General features: G+C 38.9%; 1 protein-coding gene across 1 annotated transcript in view; it reads left to right on the plus strand.

Moving 5' to 3' along the window:
* col12a1a (collagen, type XII, alpha 1a) overlaps positions 1-25,264 on the plus strand; it is an 83,701-nt gene extending 58,437 nt beyond the window's left edge. The window contains exons 50-64 of the mRNA XM_016485330.1: positions 8,779-8,937; positions 9,192-9,269; positions 10,737-10,823; positions 11,251-11,304; positions 11,497-11,592; positions 12,619-12,672; positions 13,225-13,278; positions 13,492-13,545; positions 14,765-14,836; positions 15,018-15,053; positions 15,304-15,370; positions 15,474-15,656; positions 16,001-16,078; positions 21,122-21,292; positions 24,531-25,264. Coding sequence (XP_016340816.1) covers positions 8,779-8,937; positions 9,192-9,269; positions 10,737-10,823; positions 11,251-11,304; positions 11,497-11,592; positions 12,619-12,672; positions 13,225-13,278; positions 13,492-13,545; positions 14,765-14,836; positions 15,018-15,053; positions 15,304-15,370; positions 15,474-15,656; positions 16,001-16,078; positions 21,122-21,292; positions 24,531-24,676 — 1,389 coding nt within the window. The 3' untranslated portion in view covers positions 24,677-25,264. The remainder of the gene's footprint in view (positions 1-8,778; positions 8,938-9,191; positions 9,270-10,736; positions 10,824-11,250; positions 11,305-11,496; positions 11,593-12,618; positions 12,673-13,224; positions 13,279-13,491; positions 13,546-14,764; positions 14,837-15,017; positions 15,054-15,303; positions 15,371-15,473; positions 15,657-16,000; positions 16,079-21,121; positions 21,293-24,530) is intronic.
* Positions 25,265-25,918: the final 654 nt, after the last annotated feature.

Consider the following 25,918-nt stretch of genomic DNA (forward strand, 5'->3'; position numbering starts at 1 on the left):
CAACCCTGAAAAAAAAAACTCACCTGCCTATAGCCTTAGTAATCCTGAAGACATTGATTAGCTTGTTCAGGTGTGTCTGATTAGGGTTGGAGCTGAACTCTGCAGGACTGCGGCTCTCTAGGACAGAACTTGCCTACCCCTGCCATAGAAGAACCACTTTTGGTTCCTTTCAGTTAACAGTTCTTAAAATAACTATTTTAAAAGAACATTTTAAAAGTAAAAGGAAACTTTTTCTACTATAAAGAACCTTTCGTCCAATGAAAAGCTTCCATGGATGTTAAAAGTTCTTAATGGAACCATCAATGCCAATAAAAAACCTTTATGAGTTAACTGCAATAAAGAGTTAACTGCAAAAATAGTTTGAAGACCTAAACTGGTTCCTTTAGATGAGGTGGTAGATGTTAGTCTTTAAAACTCTATCGCCTTTATCTTGACCTTCTTATCTTGTCTTGTGAATATGAATAGGCTGATGGATTTGAACTTGGAGCATCCTTTTAGAAATATTAAATAACTATTGGCTGATAAATTCAAAATACGTTTATTTCTTTGGAGCTCAATGAAAGATTTGCCACTGTTGATTTTGCCTTTGGCTTTAAATTGAGATGTTTATCGGCCCATATCGTGTACGCAGAGTTTTCGCCTATACACCCACCAGCCATTATTCTAGGTGCAGGTTTGTGCAAGAGCAGCTCCACACTGCTCATGGTGATGTGGTTCATGAGAGCTGGAAACATAAATTATTGCTATTGAACATGTTGTAAAAGAGGACATTAATGATGTTATTTTTATATAAAGGGTTTTGCTTTCTCAGAGGTTATTCTAAGCCCAGTGCATACGCCGAGTCTCTTTAAAGCTAAACATGTCAGCATTTTGTCATGTTTGTCCCAAGTGACCACTGGCATAGTTTAATTGCTAATGTAAAAAAACGCCTGACAACCAGGAGACTGTAATTTATACTGGCTGGGATTTGGTGGTTTTGGTCTAGTAAGTACATGCTGGCAAATCAGATTTCAAGATGTGCTAATTTTACAACCACACATGAAAGATTTTCCCAGTCTGTGTGGGAAATTTGAAAGCACAGCTTGAGCAATCGGGGCGAATCTCAAGAAGACCACTGGAAAGTCAAAGAAAAATAGTTATGATGCTTAAAGAAAATGAAGCCTATTGAAGCCTATTTCCACCCAATGTTCATTACTGTAATAGTAAAAATTATGTATTATTTAAATTGTAAAGCATGTAAACATCATTATTGTTTTTTTGGAACAGAATTATATTTGTATTTTAATGTAAAAAAATACCATTACTGTATTATAGTAATGTACTATAATTGAATCATTGGTAATAATAATAATAATACAAATTTTGTATTTCTTTTGATTGTTTTCTTGAGATTCACCCATTGACATCATTACAGTGACTTCAATGACAAAGTGATGTCATATAGTCTGGATTGTGACTGCGGGCCCATTTGTGGTCCAGGGTTCATGAAAAAGCATTGGTTTACCACTGTTTCCTACTGTATGTTCAGCAACCACTGGCATTGCTGGAGACGTGAACACAGAGCTAAGGTGGTGATTAGCTGACCACCTTGGTTACAAGATTACAGACTGGTTACATGAAAAGGAAACCTTTTGGGTTTAACAAGCCTATCATGCTTTGGAGAGTTGAAAAAGACTTTTCTCTTTCTTCCCTCCCAGTTTTGTATGTGCTTACTAAGGCAAGCATCACTATTGCAATGGCTCATACTTTGGGTTAGGAATTTGAACCATCCCAAACCATAAATATTAAAACGCACTGCTTACCTCATCATGTACCATTTGCACTACAGACTTTAATAATACTTAAAATCATGTGGTTTATTTCTTTCTAAGTAACTTGACTTATCAGGCAATCATTAAAATGAACAAAAAACTCTCACAGACTTGGAGGAACATGAAACCAGAATATCATAGAGACTTGGGAGAGGACTCTTTTGATTTGGGTCAGTAAGCAACACTTTAGCAACCCCATTAGCAACACCCTAGCATCAAGATGGAGAGTTCTGCATGGGAAATCTCATTGAGTGAAACCCTTGAAATCTGTCAGGATCACTGGAAAGTCAATAAAAATAATATTGCTTAAAGAAATGAAGCGTATTTGATTGCTTGTTTTGCTTAAATGTCATTGGCCAGAATCTTGCCACTGCCAATTCAGATGAACACACATGGCCTGATGGATTTGTAGTTGATAATTTTTTTGTAATAGTTAATAGCAACCTACAAGCCATTATTATTGTAATTAAGATATGAGTGTTGACAAAAGTGCGTACACTGTGCCATTATAATGTTTAACAATACTGCTTAGAGAGCCTAGGGAAAAGAAAACGTGTCCAGGTTACGCATGTAACCATGGTTCCCTGAGGGAATGAAACACTGCGTCGAAACGCTATGGGAACGCCTTCAGCGTGACCGTGCTCTGAAACATGTGTGTAATCAGTCCAATGGATGGGCGAGACGTCACGGGCGAGGTGACATAGCGACCAAGAAGCTTAAAATCATGTGCGGTGGAACCGGCGTCAGCTTCTAGGAATGAAGCAAGCGCTCGCAGGGATGCCGAAAGTATGGCACTGAGACGCAGCGTCTCGTTCCCTTAGGGAACCATGGTTACATGCGTAACCTGGAGACGTTCCCCTTCAGGAACTCGGGCTGCATTGAAACGCTATGGGAACGAGTATGCCCACGCCGCCAGACTGAGAAATCCCTGCCTAGTGTGGAAGGAGCACAGCTTGGGTATGAGAAGAGAAGAGTCAGGAGTGGCTCGCATATCTAGGCCATAGAATCTGACAAACATTAGGGGCATGGACCAACCTGCAGCGTTGCAGATGTCCTGCATAGACACACCTGCCAGAAAGGCCTTGGAGGCCGCCACACTTCTAGTCGAGTGAGCCTTGACCCCCAAAGGCGAGGGGAGATCAGAGGACTCATAAGCAATGGAAATGGCATCTACTATCCTCCGGCTGAGGGTCTGTTTCTTAGCAGGAAGACCTCTCTTAGGGGGGCCATAGCACACTAGCAGTTGGTCCACCCTTCTCCACAGGGCAGCTCTGTGGACGTATGCATCCAGTGCTCGCACTGGACACATACAGTTAAGCTTCTGCTGGTCGGGCTCCCAGAAGGGAGGAGGACAGAAGGCCTGGAGTACGACAGGCCGTGGTGTATAGGAGGGACCTTAGGGACGTACCCCGCACGAGGGTAGAGAAACACTTTGGCCAGACTGGGCGCAAAGTCTAGGAAGGAAGGGGCCACTGAGAGGGCCTGCAGATCCCCAACTCTCTTTAGAGAAGATATCGCCAGAAGGAAGGTTGTCTTAATCGATAGATGGCGATCAGCGATCTCCTCAATAGGCTCGAAGGGAGGCTTACAGAGAGCTTCTAACACCACAGCCAGGTCCCACGGAGGGACACGAGATCGTACGGGAGGCCTCAGCCTCAGCGCAACAACCTCGGTTGAGAGACCGGAAGCTATGTGTTGTGAGATGGTGACCGCTCCACAGACCTCGGGCTGAGCGGCCACTCATGACCGCTCCCCAACCGGTGAGGGACGCGTCCGTCACTACCGTTACACGGCAACAAGGAGCTCCCAGCACCCGGCCCTGAGACAAGAACCAAGGTTTCCTCCACATGTCTAAGGCACGAAGGCAGCGCAGCGTGACCTTGAGCATGCGAAGCAGGTTTCCCCTCGGGGGGAACCCCTTGGTCTTGAGCCACCACTGTAGGGGTCTCATGTACAGCAGTCCAAAAGGTATCATGTTGGACGCAGCTGCCATCAGACCCAGCAGTTTTTGAAACTGCTTGACAGTAAGTGACCGGCCTTCTCTCACTCTCGCGACTGCCGTGAGGATCGACTCAATCCGAGCAGGGGACAGACGTGCCTGCATCGTGGTCGAATCCCACACCACGCCCAGATAAGTGGTTCTCTGTACTGGAGAAAGCACACTTTTCTTGGCGTTTAGTCTGTAGGAAACTTTTTCCTCGTCGAAGCAGAGACCAGGAGACTCTTGGGTATCTTCAGCAGAGTTCTTTATTGAGAACGCGCTGCGTGGCGCTGCAGTCATCAAAAGTCTGACTAAGGCAGTAATACATTGTAGTTTATATACATTTTAAGGGGGCGGGATACATTCAGTAGAGGTGGAGACAATCTAACCCATAGCATGCAAATGAAGTACAGGCAATCAGCCCGACACCGGCATTTTCCCAGCCTTGATCTCATCAGCATAACAGTGTCATTCAAATGCATAGGTGCTAATCCAATCAGTCTGAAAGTCCTAATTCAATCAGTATAACTACTCAAAGATTGGGGCAGAGGCACCAAGAGCAATTTCAAACAAAAGGTGTTAGTCTCAGTAATCTGGTTCATTTGACTAACAATAAGAGAACAGGAACAGACAGGAACCTCTTGCTACACTTTGCTTAAGATAATCATTTGTCTGATGTAATTTACCTTAAATGCTAAATACAATGTACTTCACCTTAGTTTTTCATGTGATGCTATGTCAGAACATAGGATCAGCATATTTTAAACAGATTCTTAAATTTGTAATCCCACAAGTCTTAACCCCAAGTCTTTCATGTGGGCGAGAACGACATCTCGATGCCGAATCGCCACTCGCTCCGATTGAGCTAGTATCCACAAATTGTCGATATAGTTCAGTATGCGGATGCCCTGGAGTCGCAAAGTAGCCAGAGCAGCATCCACACACTTTGTGAAAGTGTGGGGTGAGAGTGCAAGGCCGAAGGGAAGAACCCGATATTGGTACGCTTTGCCCCCAAAATGCTCTCCACGTCAACCTCCTCGGAGGAAGACAGGCGGAGCGTCGAGCCCGCTCCCCGGGGGGAGGAAACCGCAGAGCGGACTTCCGATCCCAGTGAGTGGGCGCTGGATCTGGCGGGTGAGGAAGAAGATAGGGACTCGCCCATCTCCATTCCCTCCACCAGATCCATTTGCGAACCCCACGAGTGCAGCTGCCGCTTCGCCTCAGTGGAAGCGGGGCCAACACCGTGGGGAACGCTGGTGAAGGCTCCCTCCTCAAAGAGAGCCTTCCGGGAGAAGAGAGCCTCCCTCGAGAGCCCGACTCTGTGTGCTTCGCTCCCAAGCAGACCACGCACAGATTATTCTGTGTGTATTCCCGCTCGTAATGTAACGCGGGCAGGGAGGAACACACAGCCTATAACGCGATCTGCTCTCGCCCCTCAAGTGTTTTGTCTTTGCCTCGGCTTTAGACATAATGGAGCTTATAATGGGACAAACAACACCAAATAAGACTCACAACAGATAGTATGACTGACACACACACAGAATGACAGAAAGCTGATGCCTGTTCCACTGCATGTGCTTTTAAGCTTCCTGGTCGCTACATCACCCCGCCCATGACGTCTCGCCCATCCATTGGACTGATTACACACACGATTCAGAGCACGGTTACCCTGAAGGCGTTCCCATAGCGTTTCGACGCAGCTCGAGTTCTTGAATGGGAACAGCTATTAAATGGATTCTGTGGTGAGCCATGCAATACTACACAGAACACTAGCCCTTTATTCATGTCATTTCCTTTCTTTTAGAAAATCCTAGAGATTATGAATTTAGTAGCTAAAATCAATCTGTGAATAAAAGCTTTATGAGTTAGATTTGAAAGTCATGTCATGTGAATGGTTTGGAAGCACTGTTCACATGAAGCTTGTGTGAGACAAGACTCATAATTGCTTTTTAGTGTTAAGGTGGGGCCAGATTTACCAGTGATCTAAGTTTCCCACATAGATTTCATTTGCATTTAAGTTTGTCATGCAAATTTGCAGCATTGACTATTAAATGTTAAGATGTTGTAAAATTCAACGGTATCTGAATAATCAGGAGATTCACGTGAGGGTGAAAAAGTTCCCCACATAGATTCTGCTTGTGTTCAAGTTGGTCACGCAAAATCACTGCATTGACCGGAGTTACGGTGGGATCACATTTACCATTGTGCAGAGAAATTGCTAGCAAAACCCAGTCATTTCAAAAGGAATCTGTGCAGTCTGGAGTTTCACCTGAGGGCAAAAAAGTTTCAAGACTGACTTTAACATAGATTTCACTCGTGTTCAAGTTGGTCACGCAAATTTGCCCTGTTGACCAACATAAAAGCTGCTTGGTTTAAAAGTGACCTTTGTGTGAGCACACATGCATTGTTACACTATTGACAAAACTTTTAGGGAAAAAAGCAGAATTTTGATAATGTGACTGCTAGGGATGTCACAATTCTCAATATAATATTGAACCATTTGGTACGACATCCATGGTTCAATACGTGCCTGTGAATTGCCCGCTTATAACATGCATTTTAAAAAGCAACACGCCAAAAACATCTTCCCTTGTAATGTCAAATCTGATGTGGCTTCTTATCACAGAATGAGGAAGAAATATATTCTATACTGTAAAAAGGCTATGGGTGCGTCTCAATCGGTTCCCTAGTTCAGTATTCAGGGAACTGATCAGGGAGTTGGCGTGTCTCAATCGCGAAATCCTCCCAGTGCACTGGAACATTCGCTCCCTGAAAAAATCCCGCAATGCACCGCAAAAACTAGGGAGCATCGATGCTCACTATGCTCCCTTACCAGAAAATGTCACATTTCTGAAGAGCTAAACATAAACCACATGAGCCAACTCGATAAATATAATGACACGTGATAGAAGATTTGAAAAGACAAACCGTTTCAGTAGTATATTTCAGCATAAACACACATCACTAGACAAGTAATGAAAACATCTAGTTAACATCGTTGTTCTCCACAGCACTGCTTCAAGTTGAAAACAAGTATGAAATTAGGAATCCCCCGTTAAACTCGTGGAGATTGGAGAAGCAGTCGTCAGTGAAATGATAGGAACACAGCAAAAGGTTGTGATTATACTGCTGTGGTATCATAGTAAAGATGCATTTTAACCACTGATTCTTCTGATTCTGATGTTCATGTAGAACGTAGATGGGTATTATGCAAATGTATTTACTTGTGACGTATGAATTTTGCAGAAATGGGATTTGAAGTGGGCACTCTCAGCTTTACAACTTTGCAGACTGTTTACAGTGGGTACGGAAAGTATTCAGACCCCCTTCAATTTTTCACTCTTTGTTATATTGCAGCCATTTGCTAAAATCATTTAAGTTAATTTTTTTTCCTCATTAATGTACACACAGCACCCCATATTGACAGAAAAACACAGAATCGTTGACATTTTTGCAGATTTATTAAAAAAGAAAAACTGAAATCTTAAAGTCTATTGTTCGCTAAGTTCTATTTTTATTACCACAAAAAAATTGTCTGATTATTCGATTAACAGTCAGAATAATCAACAGATTACTCTATTACCAAAATAATTGTTAGTGACTGCCCTACATAAAATGCATAGCACACACAAATACTGGCTAATTTTAATATTAAATGTATTATGAGTATATTTATAAACAATATAATCATTGTCTGTCATCTTGGATTTTTTTTCTTCTTTTTCCACAGAGCAGCATCACACTGTAAAGAATAGTCATATGTTTCATGCAACTTTGCATTTTGCAGCATTTCAAATCTATTTCAGTTAGATGTAGACATCAGATATCAAGGCAGCTCTCAAGAGACAGAAAGTAAAATTTAAAAGTTGCAGTTTAAAACCACACCCTGTCTAAAATGTGAATTTACTCATTGAATTCATACAGTTGAGGAAATGGTGGGGGAAGATGGCCAGCCAAGCGTGCAATTATGAAATGGAGGCCGACAGATATAATGGAAGTCTAACAGGACAGAGGGCAAGACTAGAGCAGAGCAAAATGAAACCACATGGTGGGCATATTCACACAGCCACAGTAGCCAGAACTGGAGGATTCGAGAGAGTGTGAATGCACAGTACACCATACAACCGAACGAGACGAAAGCACTTCAGTTCTTTGGCCCTGTCTGTTATGACACTTACCCATTTATCAAAAATGTTCTCCCTGCATATATTTTTAGAATTGATAACTATTGCATTCTCAGCTTCCCACGAGCTTTTGAACACACTATTTGGTTAAGCTTCTAAAGCTTTCCATCTAAAGCCAGAACTTCAGACCCCTTCTCCTTGTGGGAAGCCAAATGCTGGTTGCCATAGATATTGACGGTATTGAGGTAAGAAATATGACCTTGCCTATGGAGTGCTGATCTACAAAGTATGAATATCAGATGTATGGGCTGGTCAGACTTTTTCACTGACAAAAGCAACTGTTCAAGTCAGGGGAATGAGCGCATTAGACAGTCAGCCACAGAATGACATAATAGCAACATGTGGTGACGCCACATAAAGAAAATGTTGTATTCCCTCTAAAAAAAAGGATGGAAAAAGCATTTCGGTGGTTGCTTCCGCATGTAGAGTCTCATGGTGAATGCAATGGGGAAATTACAGTCGGTAAACCAGTTAATATTATCTACTGACATGAAGATTCATCTTTGTGTTCGACGACTGGCATGTCTTTACATAATGAACTAATTAATCTGTTATTGGAAGAATTGAGAGCGTAACTCTAAACATAGTTTACAGGCCGTGGGGTTAATGATCTCAGGGATCATGGGAAAGGTTTTTTGGAAAGGATGGTTTTTGCGAATTTTTGTCAATCTGGCAGTTTTGTGAATCCCTTTCATGAAGATTTAAGAAGCAAGCCAATATGTCCAGAGTATGGAGTAATAATGAACTGATGCTTGGATTGCACCGCTGAGGTATTCGCACTAATGGCATTTTATTTTCGCAGCTTCACATTTCTGTTTCACTGAAAAATGTCAAACTCAACATTGACTGCCAAGAGGTGGCTGAGAAAGAGATCAAAGAGGCCAACAACATATCCACAGATGGCTATGAAGTCCTTGGAAAAATGGTAAAGTCTGGTGGTTCAAGGAAGCAGTCTGCCACAGTAAGTACAAATTGCTCATTCGCTTCAGTTCACCAAAAGATCTAAACGCGCACTAAATGATTAATCCAAGGAATCTACCCTGCCGTTCCCTTTGTCCCCTCATACTCAATCAAGTGCATGTCCTCCCACCCATTCATGCCTGAACAGATTCGATTCTGTCTGTATTGCTTTTCAACACACTGTTGGGTACATGTGGGCGCTCAATGCAAGCCATCTGTAACATCCGTTTGTGGTCCATTTTTTCTCTCCCTCAGTTCCAGCTCCAGATGTTTGATATTGTCTGCAGTTTGGGCTGGACAAGTCGAGACAAATGTTGTGATATTCCAGCAATGGTAAGTAGAGATTGTATACAGATTGTCATCTTACAGTGTGGGTTTTCTGACTTTCTTGAGGTTTCGTCTACTGTTTGGCCAGTATGTTGAAAGCTTTTAGCGAAAGCACACTTAACCCCTGCTAAGAAAATGTAATTGAGTTTTGCAGTCTTCAAAAGATGCTTGTAATCAGAGAAGGGACACTAAATACAGCTGTCAAGCTTTTGAGCAATTCCCAGTTTTCACGGCGATTGCCCTTTTCCTCAATGTATCTTTAGGGAGTCCCTTTTTAGCAATATGTCACTGTCTTGTTCTAAAGCACTGAAAGGGCTCTCAGTTCAAGGTTCATCTTCCTCAAATAACATAAAGCATCAACACATGTTTCGGATTATGGTAGTGACGAGTAAATTAACACATAACATCATATCAGAGTATGTATTGTGTATGATATTATGTTTATATAGATGAAAAATACAATTAAAACAGTGTAATTTAGTATAATTTAATAATCACAAAGATGTACACAAAATTGCTGAATTTAAATGAACACTTACATTACAAAGTATTTAATCAAAAGTCAGAAAGTAAGGTTCCCCTACAATTGACCAATTGACCTTTAAATTAATGATAATATGGTAAATAATATGGTAAATATAGTACAAATAGCTGAACTGGATAATATGGAAAAAAAATAACTGGACTAAAAAATCAAAAGATTATATAATTTTATACATTTCTAGTAAATTTCACAAAGAAATGACAAGGAACACTAACCCTCACACCTTTCCAAACCTTACAGTCTTCCATGAAACACATGGATTTTTGTTTTCCTTTTAGCATTTGTCTTCACGGGAATTAAAGGGCTTAGCCAAACCCGTTCATTAGAAGGGAGTGTGCACATACTTTTGGCCATGGAGAGTAGCTGAAGGGCAGGTAGATGTAAACCACTGTGTTCCTCCTGTGGCCAGTGCAGCATTTTGTTTTTTATCTGTACTGAAACTTACTTGACACTGTCAAAATCTCTGAAATTTACAGTATACAAAACAAACAAACAAAAACTGGCAAAAACTGTATGTATACACAATTACACAGGTAATTCCAGATACAAATACAAAACACTCATCGCGGTAACACACATGACACTGAAATAATGCAATAAACTTTAATTTAACAACATAAGATGAAACCTAAAACCCTAATGTACATAACCAATAATAAAAAAATAAAAATATTTATTTAATTTCAAAACATTTATTTCACTGAAAAACAACAACAACAGTATTTTACTGTAAAAGTTAATTACATGGCCCATTAGATCTACAGTATTACAGTTTTTCACCATATACAGTAAGGCAACTAATTAACAGGTTTTACCTTCGAATTGATATCATGCCAGCTGTCTTTATTATTGCAAGTCTTTTCTCTTTTTTTAAACTGTTAAGTCTTTAACTTTTTCAGAAGTTTTGATTTGTATCTCCATTTCTGTAGAGAAATGAAGCCAAATGTCCCGCTCTTCCTCACTCCTGCACATGTGCTCAGGACAGCGTTGGTCCTCCAGGTCCCGCGGGCCCTCCGGTAAGATCATTAGAGTCCCATGACATTTCCTCTGTCTCTGAAGTCATCGTGCTACCTCTGCAAATCTCGCTTCTCACGATGTGGACGAAAAGGTCCAGGGTTCAGGGAAGGTGGAATATTTTCCCCAAAGCCCCAGTGCTGTAATTTCAGTCCTGCTCTTTACATTAAGCACAGGAATATGATTATGGGGGCTCTTCTCTCCACACCATTATGCATGGATTGAACATCTGGGGTTTAGCGATGGTTAACAGCACAGCGTGAGCTGATGACTAGTGACTTGCTCGTGGACATTAGGGGATACACTTTAAGGTCAGAAAGCAGAAGTGAAGACTGTTGGGTAAACCTCAGATGAGTGAACTTGGAAACATCACTCTAAATTCACATGTAACGAATCTGAAATTCTTTTCTTTGTTTTTTGTGTTTCCAGGGCAGCCCTGGTACAAAAGGCCCACGAGGTGAGAGAGGAGAGTCTGGCCCCACGGTAGGCTTATCTTCCTCCTCCATCTCTAGTTTCTAAATGACCTGCTGATGAATGCCAAATGGTCAGATAGTGAAGTAGATGTTGAACAGGTTCCTCCATCGATACCATCAAGAAACCATTTCTCTCAGCACTTCTTCCTGTGCTGAAACTGGGAAATTTAACAGGATTTAAACCTGTTTATTGCTATTGCAGGGTTCAATGGGCCCACGTGGGGAGCAGGGTCAACCAGGACAAATGGGACCACCAGGCCCACAGGGCCCTAATGGATTGTCTATTCCTGGTGAACCAGTAAGTAAAGCATGCAACTCTGTCCATTTCCATCTGTAACATTTTAGTATTGCCGCTCATAGAATCAAATGAGTAAATATTAAGACCTTTCTTAAGCCTGAAACAGGGTTTGAAATAGTGTTGGTATTGTTAACTAAAGCTCAAACTATTAAAATCGTTTTAGATAATTGAAATTAAGCTGAAATAAAATAAAATACAGTTGCATCTCAATAAATTAGAATGTCATGGAAAAGTTCTAGATTAAACTTAAAATGAAATAACCGGAAATTAGAAATGCTGCATGGCAAATAACTGAAATAAAATAAGTTTGAGTACTAGAATTACTAACTTGAAAAAATGAAGAAAAAAATATAGCTAAATATAGAAAAGATATATATATAAAAAAAAATATATATATGTATACAAATACATATACAAAAACTAAACTAAATTTAAACTAAAATGAAGGCAAAGTCGAAAAATAAAAGCTAATTCAAGCAAATATTAATAAATGATATGTAAGTATATAAATAATACTGAAATAACACTATTTGAAAATCAGGAGATGCTTACCTTTAAGAAAATGTTTTTGTTCTATCTCAGGAGGTCAAAATAAATATTATATGATTTTTGCCAACTGAAAATGCACAATGTTCTACAAATACGCCAGGGTTTTTATAGAATGATTTGAATGTCAAATTAACACATTTAAAGGGGACGGGTCAGGCATTTAATGTTTAAAACTAGATATGTTTCATGTATGTTCTATCTATGTTATGTATTTCTCTCATTTTTGCTTTTAAACAAGTTATGGGACACCAATGCCCTCTATTTCACTTTCCTGGGACATTAAAATCTTAAACCTGTCTGGCTACAGTACTGTATAGTGTTGGTGTAATTTATGCCTAAAAGACTCGGACCCATTTATTTAACGGAGCCAGCACTCACTCGCCCCCTCATCCACATACGGCTGAGATGTAAATTCCATTCAATGTCATGTAACAGAGGAATGAGTGTGAAAGCTTGCTTCATTTCTTCCATTTTCAGGGGCGGCCTGGACCTAAGGGAGACCCCGGTGACCCAGGTTTACCTGGACAGCGGGTTAGTGCTTTTTTGTTTGAGCTGGTAATTTTTTTTCATGGAAAAATTCCATTGTAAATTGTGTGTGGATCCTGGAAGGTTTGTGCAGTGTGGGATCAGAAGATTTAATGTGTTTATCAGATAAATGGCTTTATGATTACATGCATGCTTAAAAAACAATCAGCAAACAACTCACATCCTCATAAGCACACTGATTTACAGCGGGGTAACAAAACAGAGCGGAATGATTGCTAACACCTTCATCATAACGTCATTTTATTTTTGACTTCCAAAAGAAATACACCAATAGAAAAACAAATGTCTGTACTTATTTCTGTACAGGATGAAGGCACTTTTACTTTGCAAGAAGTTTATTTGTACATGTATTAATATGGTTTAGAAAAACCTTCCTTCTCTTCCATGGAAAGGTTGAGTTTAGTCATATCCTGACAATATTTGAAATTGCTCAGCTTTGATCCATGAACAACTAAATGGTTGTTTGATTCAAAAACCTGTATTTTGAAACAACCACTGGTGTGACGGATGACATTAAGTATTTTTCCTTCTTCCAAGGGCTCGACTGGCGCTCCAGGTCCGCTCGGCCCTGTTGGACCTTCTGGAGCAAGGGTAAGATTGAAGTTTTTAAAGTGCACCTTGAACTGTTTGAAAGTGCATGTTTTCAGTTTTAGCATTGTTATCTGACTTGTCTCTTCTGTCTTGTCAGACATATTCAGTGGATTGTGTTAGGCCCATCTCAAGGGCATCTTTAAACTTTCTCCAGATTGAATGAATCTTTGCTAATGCTATTAGTTGTGCGTGATGGCATATGTTTTTGTTCAGGGTCCACCAGGAAATGAAGGCCCGTCTGGACCAAGAGGTCCATCGGGACCAATGGTATGTAATGTGCAAGCTTTTGAATATCTGATGAGTGTGAGACTGTCATGTCAGCTAAAAAATTCTGCAATACAGCACGTGCATCAAATTTTCTGTTCTTCCTTAATACAGTCCACATTTCTTTCACAAATACAGTGACTTACAAGGACTTAATGAATTATATTGGATTACATATATACATATATATATATATACACATACACAAACACACACACACACAAATTAATAATATAATTTTGTAATATAATGCAAAGACATTTACACTTTTTTATTATGGCTTGAATGTCTAACTACTTTTTGAGGTAACACTTTATTTTAAAGAGGCGTAGTTGCACACATTACTAGTACTTACTGTAGTAATAACAGTAAATTGTGCATGCATACAAGCAACCAAACCCAAACATTAACCGTATCGTAAGTACTTAATATTATTCAGTACTCATTTGTGTAATTATACTATAACAGCATCACCTTAAAATTAAGTGTAAGCATTTTTGGAGCCACTGGAATTGACATTTTAAGAGTTATTATTCTAGCATTCACTAGAGATTCCTGCAGCGTGCTTTCAATAGTTTCTCTGAAACCCTCCACCTTCCCCGGCTCCACCTGTGTAGATCTGCTATGGGTTATTTTATATGTTATTTGTGCAGCAGCAGTATGTCTTAAATACTCATGGCACCGTATCGCCGTATGCATTGGCAGTAGCAAGGCTTACTGCCTTGCATTTATATGGCTGGCTAGCATTCACTAGAGATTCCTGCAGCGTGCTTTCAATAGTTTCTCTGAAACCCTCCACCTTCCCCGGCTCCACCTGTGTAGATCTGCTATGGGTTATTTTATATGTTATTTGTGCAGCAGCAGTATGTCTTAAATACTCATGGCACCGTATCGCCATATGCATTGGCAGTAGCAAGTTCCTGTATTTGCTTGCAGCAGCAGCACACAACTACAGCAATAACCAACAGCAGCAGCAATTCAGCAGCAGTGTAGCAGATCTGTTCTGCCAAGACCAAATACATTAACATTGTCATATCCGTCACCATGCTAAAATCTTCAGAGAGTTGTCTTGATTTAATTATTGTTAACTAAAACTAAAACTAAAACTAAAACCCTTAAAAAAACGTTACTTAAAGTAAAAGTTGACATAAAAAAGTTTGTCATTAACTGAATGGTAATTATAATCTATATGAGTAATGCTTAATGAGATGAATATTTTCAGGGACCACCAGGCTCACCTGGAATGCCAGGAATTACAGGAAAACCAGGAAAACCTGGAGACACTGGCTTCCCGGTATGTACATTTGGCTCATTCTAAATATCATAGGACTTGTTCTAAAGACATTTATATAAATGAATGCATGTACAAATTTCGATAGTGTGCCATTCAACCTAACCAAACCTATGGTCACTTGCTATAGGTGATAGTGATCTGAGTGATTTCTAACTCATCTTTTCTCATCTGTCAATCCCAGGGACCTGTTGGCATGAAAGGAGAGAAGGGTGAAAGGGTATGTGTCACTTTCATACAATTTGCATTTTAAATCATTCATTGTACACCCAGAACACCCTAGCAAATGCTTACAATACCTTAGCAACCACCCTGCAATGCCCTAGTAACCATGAAGAACACACTTGCAACTCCTAATAAAATCCTAGCAACCACCTAGCAATGGCTTAGTAACAACCCAGAACATTGCCGGCAAAAATGCTTTTGCTTGAGCAAGAACAATCTAGATTTTTCTGTTTTCTGTTTTCCAGGGAGACACTGCGTCACAGAATATGATGCGCTCTGTAGCAAGACAAGTCTGTGAACAATTAGTCAGCAGTAAGGCACTTCAAAATAATAACAAAAAATAACAAAATATTCCAGCCACCGCTGCATCAAGTTTTGTTTATGTTACAACAGAAAACGTTTCATTTTCTTGTAGGACAAATGAGCAGAATCGATATGATGTTGAACCAGATCCCCAGTAACTACAGGAGTAATAGTCCTGGACCTTCTGGACCTCCAGGCCCACCTGGCAACCAGGGACCCCATGGAGAGCCAGGTCAGCCCGGACCCAACGGGTTCCCAGGAAATCCAGGTTTGCCTGGGCCTCCAGGAGAAAGAGGTATACATTTACCTCACATGGGATGAAATCTTGTTAAAGACGGCAAAATAAGGCATCTTTATCTGTCATAGTCATATAGATTTGAGGGTGGGCTCTTTTGGCTTGGGCCAGTAAGCAACCACCTTGAAAGTATTTGTGTATTTATAGGTTTAATAAAAATAAATAAATAAATAAATAAATAAATCATGCCTCAAAAACTGAAACAAATGTTTGATGCACATGATTGTAATAGAATTAATTTCCCCCTAAAATCATCCTCATGTATATACTCCCTGTTTGATGTTACTGCCAATCAGTCACATATGGTTTGCATTTTTTTAATGCATTTACCCATAACATCCTAGGATTGCCTGGAGAGAAGGGTGAAAGAGGAAGTCCAGGCATTGGCACTCGAGGACAGAGAGGATTACCTGGACCTCCGGGTATGTCTTCGTGCAACCTAACGCCACCTCAGCTTAACCAGTCTATTTCACTGCTAATTATAGACAGAGTTTGTACACACACTTGCCTTTCCAAGGCTTTCAGACACAGTCTATCCAAAACCTCCTGATTAATGGAACCAATTCTAATTATCGTTAACGTGTATTTAACAACTGTGATTTCTATGTTGTTATTCCATATCACAATGTTTCTCATTCTGGGACTGTTTAGGCATGATAGATGACCATTAGCGCAAATTGATGAATCATTAAAACATGAATGGCCTGTTACACAACTGCTGCCATTAGTTTTTCCAAATGATCAGGAACAGCTTTTTCCCCTGGATTGTTTGGATAGGTTGACTCAAACGTGTGCTAACCCCTCATCAAACCGTGTTGTGACAGTTGGGATTAAGAGAGCCTTCAGAATTTGAAAAATAAGTCAGTAGAAGTGTTTGCCTCAATAGGCCTGTAGCAATATTCAGACAAATAATTTTTCAGATATAAAAATATTCAGGGTGTTTTCCTGTGTTGTGCTGTTTATGTATGCTTTTAGCCTTTCCAAAGAATTCCAGAGAATTGAGATCCATGGGCTGGATTCATGAAAATCTGAAGTTAAGAAATTCCAGTCACACTTTAGTTTGGGGTTCAGTTCTCACTATTAACTAACTATTAATCAATAAACTCCAAATTTGCTGCTGCTTAATAGAAATATAGTTGTTAAGTTTAGGTACAGGGTAGGGTTGAATGATCTAAAATATGGTCATGCAGAAAAAGGGCATTAATATGTGCTTTATAAATACTAATAAACAGCCAATATGCTAGTAATATGCATGCCAATAAGCAACTTGTTAATAGTGAGAATTGGTCCCTAAATTAAAGTGTTACCAAAATTTCATAAGATTGTAAGTTTGCATAAAAAGTGCAATTCTCAAAAACAATCCGTAGAAGTTCTCAGATATTTTCTTAAGAACATCTTAATTTTTATTCTTAGAAAAAAAAGACAATTTTCAGCAATATCTGATTGTGTGGCGGTTCTTGCCAGAGACTCACTGATCAACTCAATGATAAACAGCTCAAAGGCTGTCTTTTTGAACTTCCTGTAGATTACCTTTATAATCATAAGCGCCCTCAATATTTTCATTTTGACTGGTTTGATGGGAGTTCAGCACTCGTGTTTTATTTTTTTAAGGTTCCAGGTATTTTAAATAGTATTCATTTATAATAGTCTTTAATTATTAATAATCTTTTTGTGTGCACACTACAGTATTAGAGTGCTGAAAATTGTTATTAGAAAATGTAATTAATTAAATTAAAATACAAGGTCCCCATTTCACTAATTTTGTAGTTGTTACTGAATTCTGAATTCAGCAAATAGTCACGTCTCGTATATTCATGACTGATCATTGTTTACATTTTCAATCATTGGCGTCACTTTAGAGTACTTGTACAAAACCCTAGTAGTAGTAATATGTATTATATGCAGCTTGCATTACGTTGTAATGCTTAATTACAACAATTAATATAAAATTAATATAAAAGACATCAAGTTATTTATGATGATTTTTAAAGGGGTCATGATGTTGCTAATAAGAACATTATTTTGTGTATTTGGTTTAATGCAATGTGTTTACGCGGTTTAAGGTTCAAAAAACACATTATTTTCCACATACTGTACATTATTGTTGCTCCTCTATGCCCCGCCTTTCTGAAACGCATCAATTTTTACAAAGCTCATCTTTCTGAATAGCGCAGTGTGCGCTGATTGGCCAGCTATCCAGTGCGTTGTGATTGGCTGAATACCTCAAGCATGTGACGGAAATGTTACGCCCCTTACCAGGTTCAGGAAACTTTCCTCCGTAAAATGTGCTGCACACACTCGAATATTTGGGTTGTACTGTTCTAGAACAGTGTTGTAAATAAAACTTAACAACTGATTTCTAGTTGTGTCCTCCTTTAGGAAGACCAAACAAAGTAGTTTGGCTATCGCAATGAAACACACAGCGTCTCCACGACATGGCGGCGGCGGCAACAATACTACAGTGAGAATAAAAGTTACACCTTCTTTCTTTGCGTATACATTTGGGCGGTATTATGCAAATCTTCCCACACAGTGACGTAGATTTGTGGGGGTGTGTTTGAACGAGGCGTTTTAGGAGGGCGTGGCTGAGCGTTCACTTTTATAAAGAATATATCTTTGCGTTTGAGACTTTAATCTTTGTGACTTTACGGATCTTCTGTATGCACGAACAGCTTTAACACTCCAAAGACAAAGGAAAATATGAAATCGCATCATATGACCCCTTTAAGAAAATTATTTTCACCTTTATTTATATATAGCACTTTATACAATACAGATTGTGTCAAAGCAACTTTACAGTGTTAAACAGGAAAAACATGTGCTGATAATGCAAGAGCACAATAGAAAACAGTCAGTTTATCAGTTAAAGTCAGTTCATCATTGATTCAGTGATATCATCATCCAGCTCAGTTCAGCTCTCTTCCAATAGTGTCTGTGCAATCAAGTCGACAGCAGTGCCAGAATTCAAGCGTCCCCAACTAAGCAAGCAAAAGTCGACAGTGGTAAGGAACCAAAACTCCATCAGTGACAGACTGGAACCGGGAACACTTCCCATAACACCCGATGTACTCGCTACATCATAAGAAGAATGGCATCTACGCTAATATTAGTCTGTTTCATTCTTATTCTGAGGTCATGGTCTCCGCTGACATTCAGGGCTGTAGAGGTCATCTCTAGGCGCTGATCCACCATCTGGTCTGGATACAGACTGGATCCGTATGGCTACAGTGACCTCGGAATAAAGGCCTGTTCACACCAAATACGATAACTATAATGATAATGATAAAAATGTAGTTCTAAAAACCGTTCTCAATATTAAAGGATAGCAGCGTCCCCACCACAGCTATAACGATAAAGGCACAGAGAAACCATATCATTGGAATCACTTTCAGAATGCGTTTTTCTAGCTGATGAACAATAAAAACATTGACACCCAATCAGAATCAATCCTGCTATCACAAGCTTGAGAATTTAAAGTTTATAGTTATCGTTCTTGGTGTGAATGGGCCTTAAGAATGAAAGAGACTAATATTAGAGTAGATGCCATTCTTCTTACAATGTAGCAAGTACATCGGGTGTTATGGGAAATGTTCCCGGTTACGGTTGACCTAATTAATGCAGCCTAACAATCCTTTAACGGATTTGAATTATAGAAATGCGACAGTGTATTATGTGTATGCCAGGTTAAAGAGATGGGTCTTTAATGTGTCTGCCTCCTGAACAATGTTAGGTAGGTTATTCCAGAGTTTGGGCGCTAAATAAGAAAAGGATCTGCCTCCCGCAGTTGATTTTGATATTCTAGGTACTATCAAATGGCCAGAGTTTTGAGATCGCAACAGACGTTAAGGACAATAATGCGATATGAGCTCGCTCAAGTACTGAGGAGCTAAACCATTCAGGGCTTTATAAGTAATTAGCAAGATTTTAAAGAGGTTTTTGGTCCAATAATTAAAACCTCTGTTTTTTTAGAATTTAGAAGTAGGAAATTACTAGTCATCCAGTTTTTTTTTTTTTTTATATCATCTATGCATTCCGTTAGTTTTGTGAACTGATAAGGTGAATTGGTAGTGGTGTTTCGTCGGGCCATGAATATAGCGCTGAGTATCATCAGAAAGGAACCAGAAGTGATTCCTAGCATACAAGAACTTTTTTTGTTTTAAGAAGTTTTCTCTTAATCTTAAGAAAAAATATAAATACAAAATACATATATTCTTAAGAATCTTTTTGGAATACAAAATAATCCAAACATTTTTCACCCCTTAAGTAAAAAAATTTAGAAGAAAATAGAAGTTAAGAAGAATTTTATTCTAAAGAATGTTCATGAAAGAATTCGGTTCCATTACCAGTGGAACATCTGCGTTCTTCAGTCGACGTGGACGAAAAACCGTATTCCCCACAAATATAAGCAGCAGAGCCACTGTCAGGGCAGTCAGCACACTTAATTCCTGCTGGCTATACCTGAATCAACCATCCAAATGATCTTACTGTTCAGTTAAAATCTGAAATGATCTCATGAATTGACTCCAGACATCCGTGGGTAGTTTATTCAATTAGAACAGAAGACAATAGTGTTATTATTTAGCTCAGTTCAGTTCAAGCTTTGTTCTCATCCGGCAGAGCACTCAAATTGATTATATTTCTGAATATTCATAAATATTAATTGTCTTTTAATCCCATTGCCTGTTAGGGGCCAATGCAGAAGATGTCACACATGTTATAACAGTAATAATCTGCACCCAGGCCTCCTGATACAAAAACCTGGAAACAATTCTGTTTTCAGTCAACAAGGCACTTCCATTATCATAAGAAGCAAAGCTGGCCAAAGTGGTAGATTCCATGCTGAGCCATGATCATACGGCCGAAGTAATCCAGTTATTATTGGAGAGAATTTGTACAGACATGCTTAGCATTCTGAACGCAGTCACTCCTGATACACTCATCCCAGCGCAAAACAAAGGCTCTGAATGAATTATTCGCTCCATGGTAACTACAACAAACACAATTCTGCACTTTCTCCAGGGGACGCATTTAATTACTATCCAGTCTGCTAATGTAAAACCACACATTTCCAGGAGCTAGAAAACTATTAAGAAATGGAAACATCTTCCTCGTGCAAACAATGCCAAGACGTCTCTGTGAATGAAATACACAGCCATTGTATATGTACAGTAGGAGGAAGCTTGCAGTGACTCACTGTTTGTAGTTTGACTTTATTGGCAACACATGTGCTGACTTCAGAGTGCATGATAGCGAGAGTCGAGGAACAGCATTCCAGTTTGGTTTATACCGTCTAGACAGAAAAAGGTTGGGGGGGGGGCAGATTTACCCCTTCTTCCTTTTAATTAAGAAATCAAAATATTTAAATTACAGTGCTCGAAATCACTTTTCCCCATCCACATCCAGTGAAAACCTAGATGCGAAGTAAAGGACGCTTTCTTACACCTCCTCTGTCTGCTTTTTTCCAGGGCCACCAGGGCAGTCTCAGATAGGACCCCCTGGCCCCACAGGCACAGCGGGGCCCCGTGGCCCACCAGGGCGGCAGGGTGGACCCGGAGTCAGAGGACCACCTGGACCTCCAGGATACTGTGACTCCTCTCAGTGTGTAGGCATCCCTTACAATGGACAGGGTTACCCAGGTAAGCACAGTACGGTTGACTGAAAACTAGTCTTGAGCTCTGTCCCAAAACCTTGTGAGCTGTCTCATTGAGGTGTGTTGAGCTTCTAAGGCAACATTCTAAATGAAACAGAAGCCTCAAATAATTTGAAAACAACAAATTGTAGCGAATCAGCTCATGGGGAAATATGAATAATTAATCCCACCTTATTTTTCAATGTGGAAGCCGTTTTCTCTGAATGTGCGAGAATGCCGGTTCATTAGCCGTTGTAGGGAAATAACAAGAATAATAACAAAGTGCAGTAAACGGTAAAACTGTTTGCACTACAAACCAGTGTGTTTGCAACATTAAGCAGCAAAACGAGCTGTTTTGTACAGCTAAAAATAACTGGAAGCGATTGACACCAGAAGCCAGACCCATCAATTTTACAAATGCCTGCACCTGCTCTTACTGGAAAAATCAGGTTGATAGCATTGATTCCAATGGAATTTGACATTAACATTTTGCTAAGCTAACATGGTGACACTCTAATAAGAATTACAACACAACGCACACACACATATCAGGTAATACAGTGAACATTACCAAACTTTTTTTTAAACATTGCTTTTCACTTTATACTATATAGAAATATAGGGTAAGTTAGGAGAAGACAAACAATGTGTAATTATTTTTAAATTGTAACATATTTACATATACTGTAAGTGCAGGTGCATCAGCCAGTTTGGAAATAAGTGCCAATAAAATGAATAGGGAAATAAATAGAAACATTTGCTTAATATCTTCTATGACTTATATACAGGCATATCAATATAATTTATGTCTTAATAGTAGGGATGCACAATACTAAATTTCTCAACCGATACCGATTCCGCAGATCATTCAGAATGACTTCTTCCGATACCGATACCAATAGTTTGGATTTCTTAAGGAAAAAAATGTCTCACAAATAATGCTGTAAACTATAGAGGGAACCCTCTCATTTGGTACATTACAAAAATATTAATATTAAGCCCAAACTATTATATTCAGTTGGTATTTATTTTCAGATATAAAAATCACACTCTTTTATTGGCTGATACGGATTACTGACCAATATATCGTTGCATCCCTACTTAATAGTAACACTAATAATAATAATAATTACACGTTTTAATTAATTATGCACCGAAAATTAGATTTTTACTGAAACACCAAAACCAAAATTGTTTATTTAATATTCAATTAATCAACTTTATGTATAATCGACACTTAAATATAAACTGAGTTGTATATACATATTTTAATTGCATGTAAAGCAGTTTGTATATCAACTTTTTGTTTCTACTCCAATTCCTTGTGTTGAAATATTATAGATAAATGGTGGCTCTAATAAAAACTTGTCTTCATGAAAGATTTATACAAACAAACATTAAATAATTAAGATGACAAGTACACATATAATGTAATATAAGAGCATTTGACATTTATTGAATGAATTTCATTATAAGATTGACCGAATTTGAAAGCTAACTTCTCATTGATAGAATTGAAAGGAAATGTATTATCTTGCTACACATACCTAAAAACTTTAGTGTGTCCAAAACAAAACAACCTTTGATATTCAACATAATACAATATCACAGATTATAGAGACACATAATTAGATCAGTTAACCTAAAAACTGTTTTGACTGAAATGTTGATATTCAGATAAATTAACAAAATGAAGAAGAGCATATCTATTAATTAAATGTGTTGAGGTGAGATTTTGACAAATCGAGGTATTTTAGAAGGCAGCATAATGCCGTCTAGCTAGGCAGCTCAGCGGGGTTCGGAACAGAGCTCGAGAGTAAGCGGCTGATCATATGATTGCTGTGTCTTTGCTTAACATTATAGCTAATCGATGAAGAACTGCATGTTCATACTTTTGTTTTACACTTGAAGGTAGCGGTTTTGCCACTGAGATGAACTAACACAATCTTTAACCCATTTCAGGTTTTGCGTAGTTTGCTATCTAGACTGCCTGATCCCTTACACATCCTGTGTCAGCGAGATTAGCACTCGCTCTGAGCTAATAAGGATAACCACCATGGATATGATTGCTGAATGATTGCCAACTCTTAAAAAAACCAAAAAAAACCCCAACCAAACCAAAGAAAGGACTGGACTGCCACTAACACCAGCTGAGCGCTATATATCAGACTGGAGCCAGTGATGGTTATATACCCGTGGCCCGTTTGCAGCAAGAAAGAGCTTCGTTTTGCTGAGAACGCATGTGAAACTACTAACAATGAGCGTTTATGTTAACAGTGTTCAACAGTGGTAGCTCTTTATGAGGGCGAGATGACTGTAAATAGACTCATTTTGCCTTGTAAATGTTAATCGATGACGCAGTGGGCTAAAGTTAACAGGTTAACAGCAGTCATCAAGCTTGCGCCTGATAACTTGCTTCTTGCTGATGTTTCATTTTAATTTGTGGTTTTCATCATTGATGATACATGTAGGCAACGCTCAGGTTAAAAATGCAGTGTGTGCCATTAGCATATCAAGAGTTCATTTGCAAAAACCGATAACTCCATTTTTATTTATTTTTCATAAATCACGTTTTTTTATTGCGCAATTCCAAGTAATATCAATCAAACTGCAGTTGGGTATCAAGTTCGTCAAAATGATCCATCCTTGATCAATTTTAGTCAGCTTTGACGAAACTCCGCTCAGCTAGCAGTTTTTTCAAAGTGAAAGTAGCCTTGTCACCTGACCTGAATACAGCGCGCTGATTCGCTAAAATGGACTTATCGGCTTCTGTTCAAAAACAACAAGGGCGCTTGTCGGCTTCTGCAGTAAAACGTGAAATCGCGATGCCTTGAAAGTGGACAAAACCGGCTTTTTTGACAAAACGTGTTTAGGGTTCAGATCGCGCTATATGTGTAGAATAATGCACGGCATTTTTTTTTTAAGTGGCGTTTATCGTTTTTTGCAAATTAACTCTTCATATGCAACCGTGAAGATTTCGGTATGTTTGCAGAGTGCTACTTTCATTGTTTGATATTGTGATTTATATAATTGTATGATACCTCACAGCAAGTTTTCACAAATGCATTCTTTTTATTCACGTACGTTAAATTAGTGATCGTTTGGGGGAGGGGGGGTTCGTTTTCGGGTTAGTATAGTATTACTTTATTTTTTTTTTATTAACACTATGTATGAATGAAGAGTTGAAATGACATGTTGGAACCCAAAAACACATGCTCAGCTGGCCAAATAATATTTCCAAGCAGGCCCCTACCAGCCAGAACCTGACACCTACGTAGTGCCCATACCAGCCCAGCCGTCGGAAGATATCGAGACACAGTCACCAGGTTTACGAAACCAGCGTGGAAAAAGATCGCTATCAAGAAAGGAAGCTAAAAGTATAGAAACATAGAGTGAAAGTGTATCTTGTGTACTGTCAAAAACTGCATTTAAGTCCAGATCAAGCCTCGTTCATATGCACATTTAACAAAGTCAAGTGGAGAGGCTTGTAAGAAACCTGTGTGCTTGCCGATGGTTCCACAATGTGTCTTTGCTTGTAACATAACTGCATTTTGTATTTGTAAGAAACTCATGTTTAGCACTATGTCCTATAAACACTACGAACTGATTCCCTGCACATTTGAAAGTTTGCGAAGTGTAAACGTGCTCGTTGCAGTGCAATGTGTTGTTCTTTCTCTCTCAAGGAAAATGGCAAACGGTTCAACTTCTCTTCATTTTTAGACCTGGCTTTTGTTTTGTTATCCTAAACTGAATATTTATCTGTTGTATACCAACTCACACCAAAAGATGAATTGCATGCCTGTGTTGTATATTTAGTAAGGACGTTTACAATCAGAATATAGTTGTTTTTCCAGTGATATCAGTTGAAATGCAGTTGGAATTTGTTGCAAGTCAATGGACATAAAATAATTTTTTTCATGTCTGAATTGCACATTGTGAATTCCACAGCCTTATGTTTTTATTTATTTCTGAATCAGAAGAGGCATTTTTCAATAAAACTACTGAAAATGTTTAATTGCTGTTGTCATCGGTTCTCTTATTAATAAACTGCATTTAAAATTACACTCAGTTTCTAAAAACGTGATACAGAATTGTGACTTGAAATGGAATTAAATTCTAAGAAATGCACGCTAACAGCTTAAAGTCTAGCTTTTAACATAAACAAGATAACAAACTGGTGTTTACCTAAATACTCTAATTTATACTGCCATTATGGGTTAAATCAGGTACAAATAGCTCTTCAAGGTAACAGTTGCAGGTTACCACTTTTTACAGTGTAATAAAGCACTTCAGGTGACCTCTATACAGCGGTGGAGCTTGTATTTCCAAAGAAAACAAAAGTATGGAGGAGATCAGACGTTCTTGTGCATGCCAAAGATGTCCATTAAGATGTTTTGTTCTGCTACATTGGAATTGTACAAGTAATCATTGTAAGAAATCACAATTTGTGCTCTGAGATTTATTTGACACATTAAAGGCAAACGGTCATTATTTGATATCTGATAGGAGGAGAAGGTTCTCCTCAAACATACTTCTGAACTGCTCATCTATTTCAGTGGATATCAAGACTTTTCGATCAAAGGAAAATTGAGGAGATCTGAATAAATGAAAAGAGTCTGGAATGCTGGATTAT

Source organism: Sinocyclocheilus anshuiensis, unplaced genomic scaffold, assembly GCF_001515605.1.
Source record: "Sinocyclocheilus anshuiensis isolate Anshui unplaced genomic scaffold, SAMN03320099.WGS_v1.1 scaffold197, whole genome shotgun sequence".
NCBI lineage: Eukaryota > Metazoa > Chordata > Actinopteri > Cypriniformes > Cyprinidae > Sinocyclocheilus > Sinocyclocheilus anshuiensis.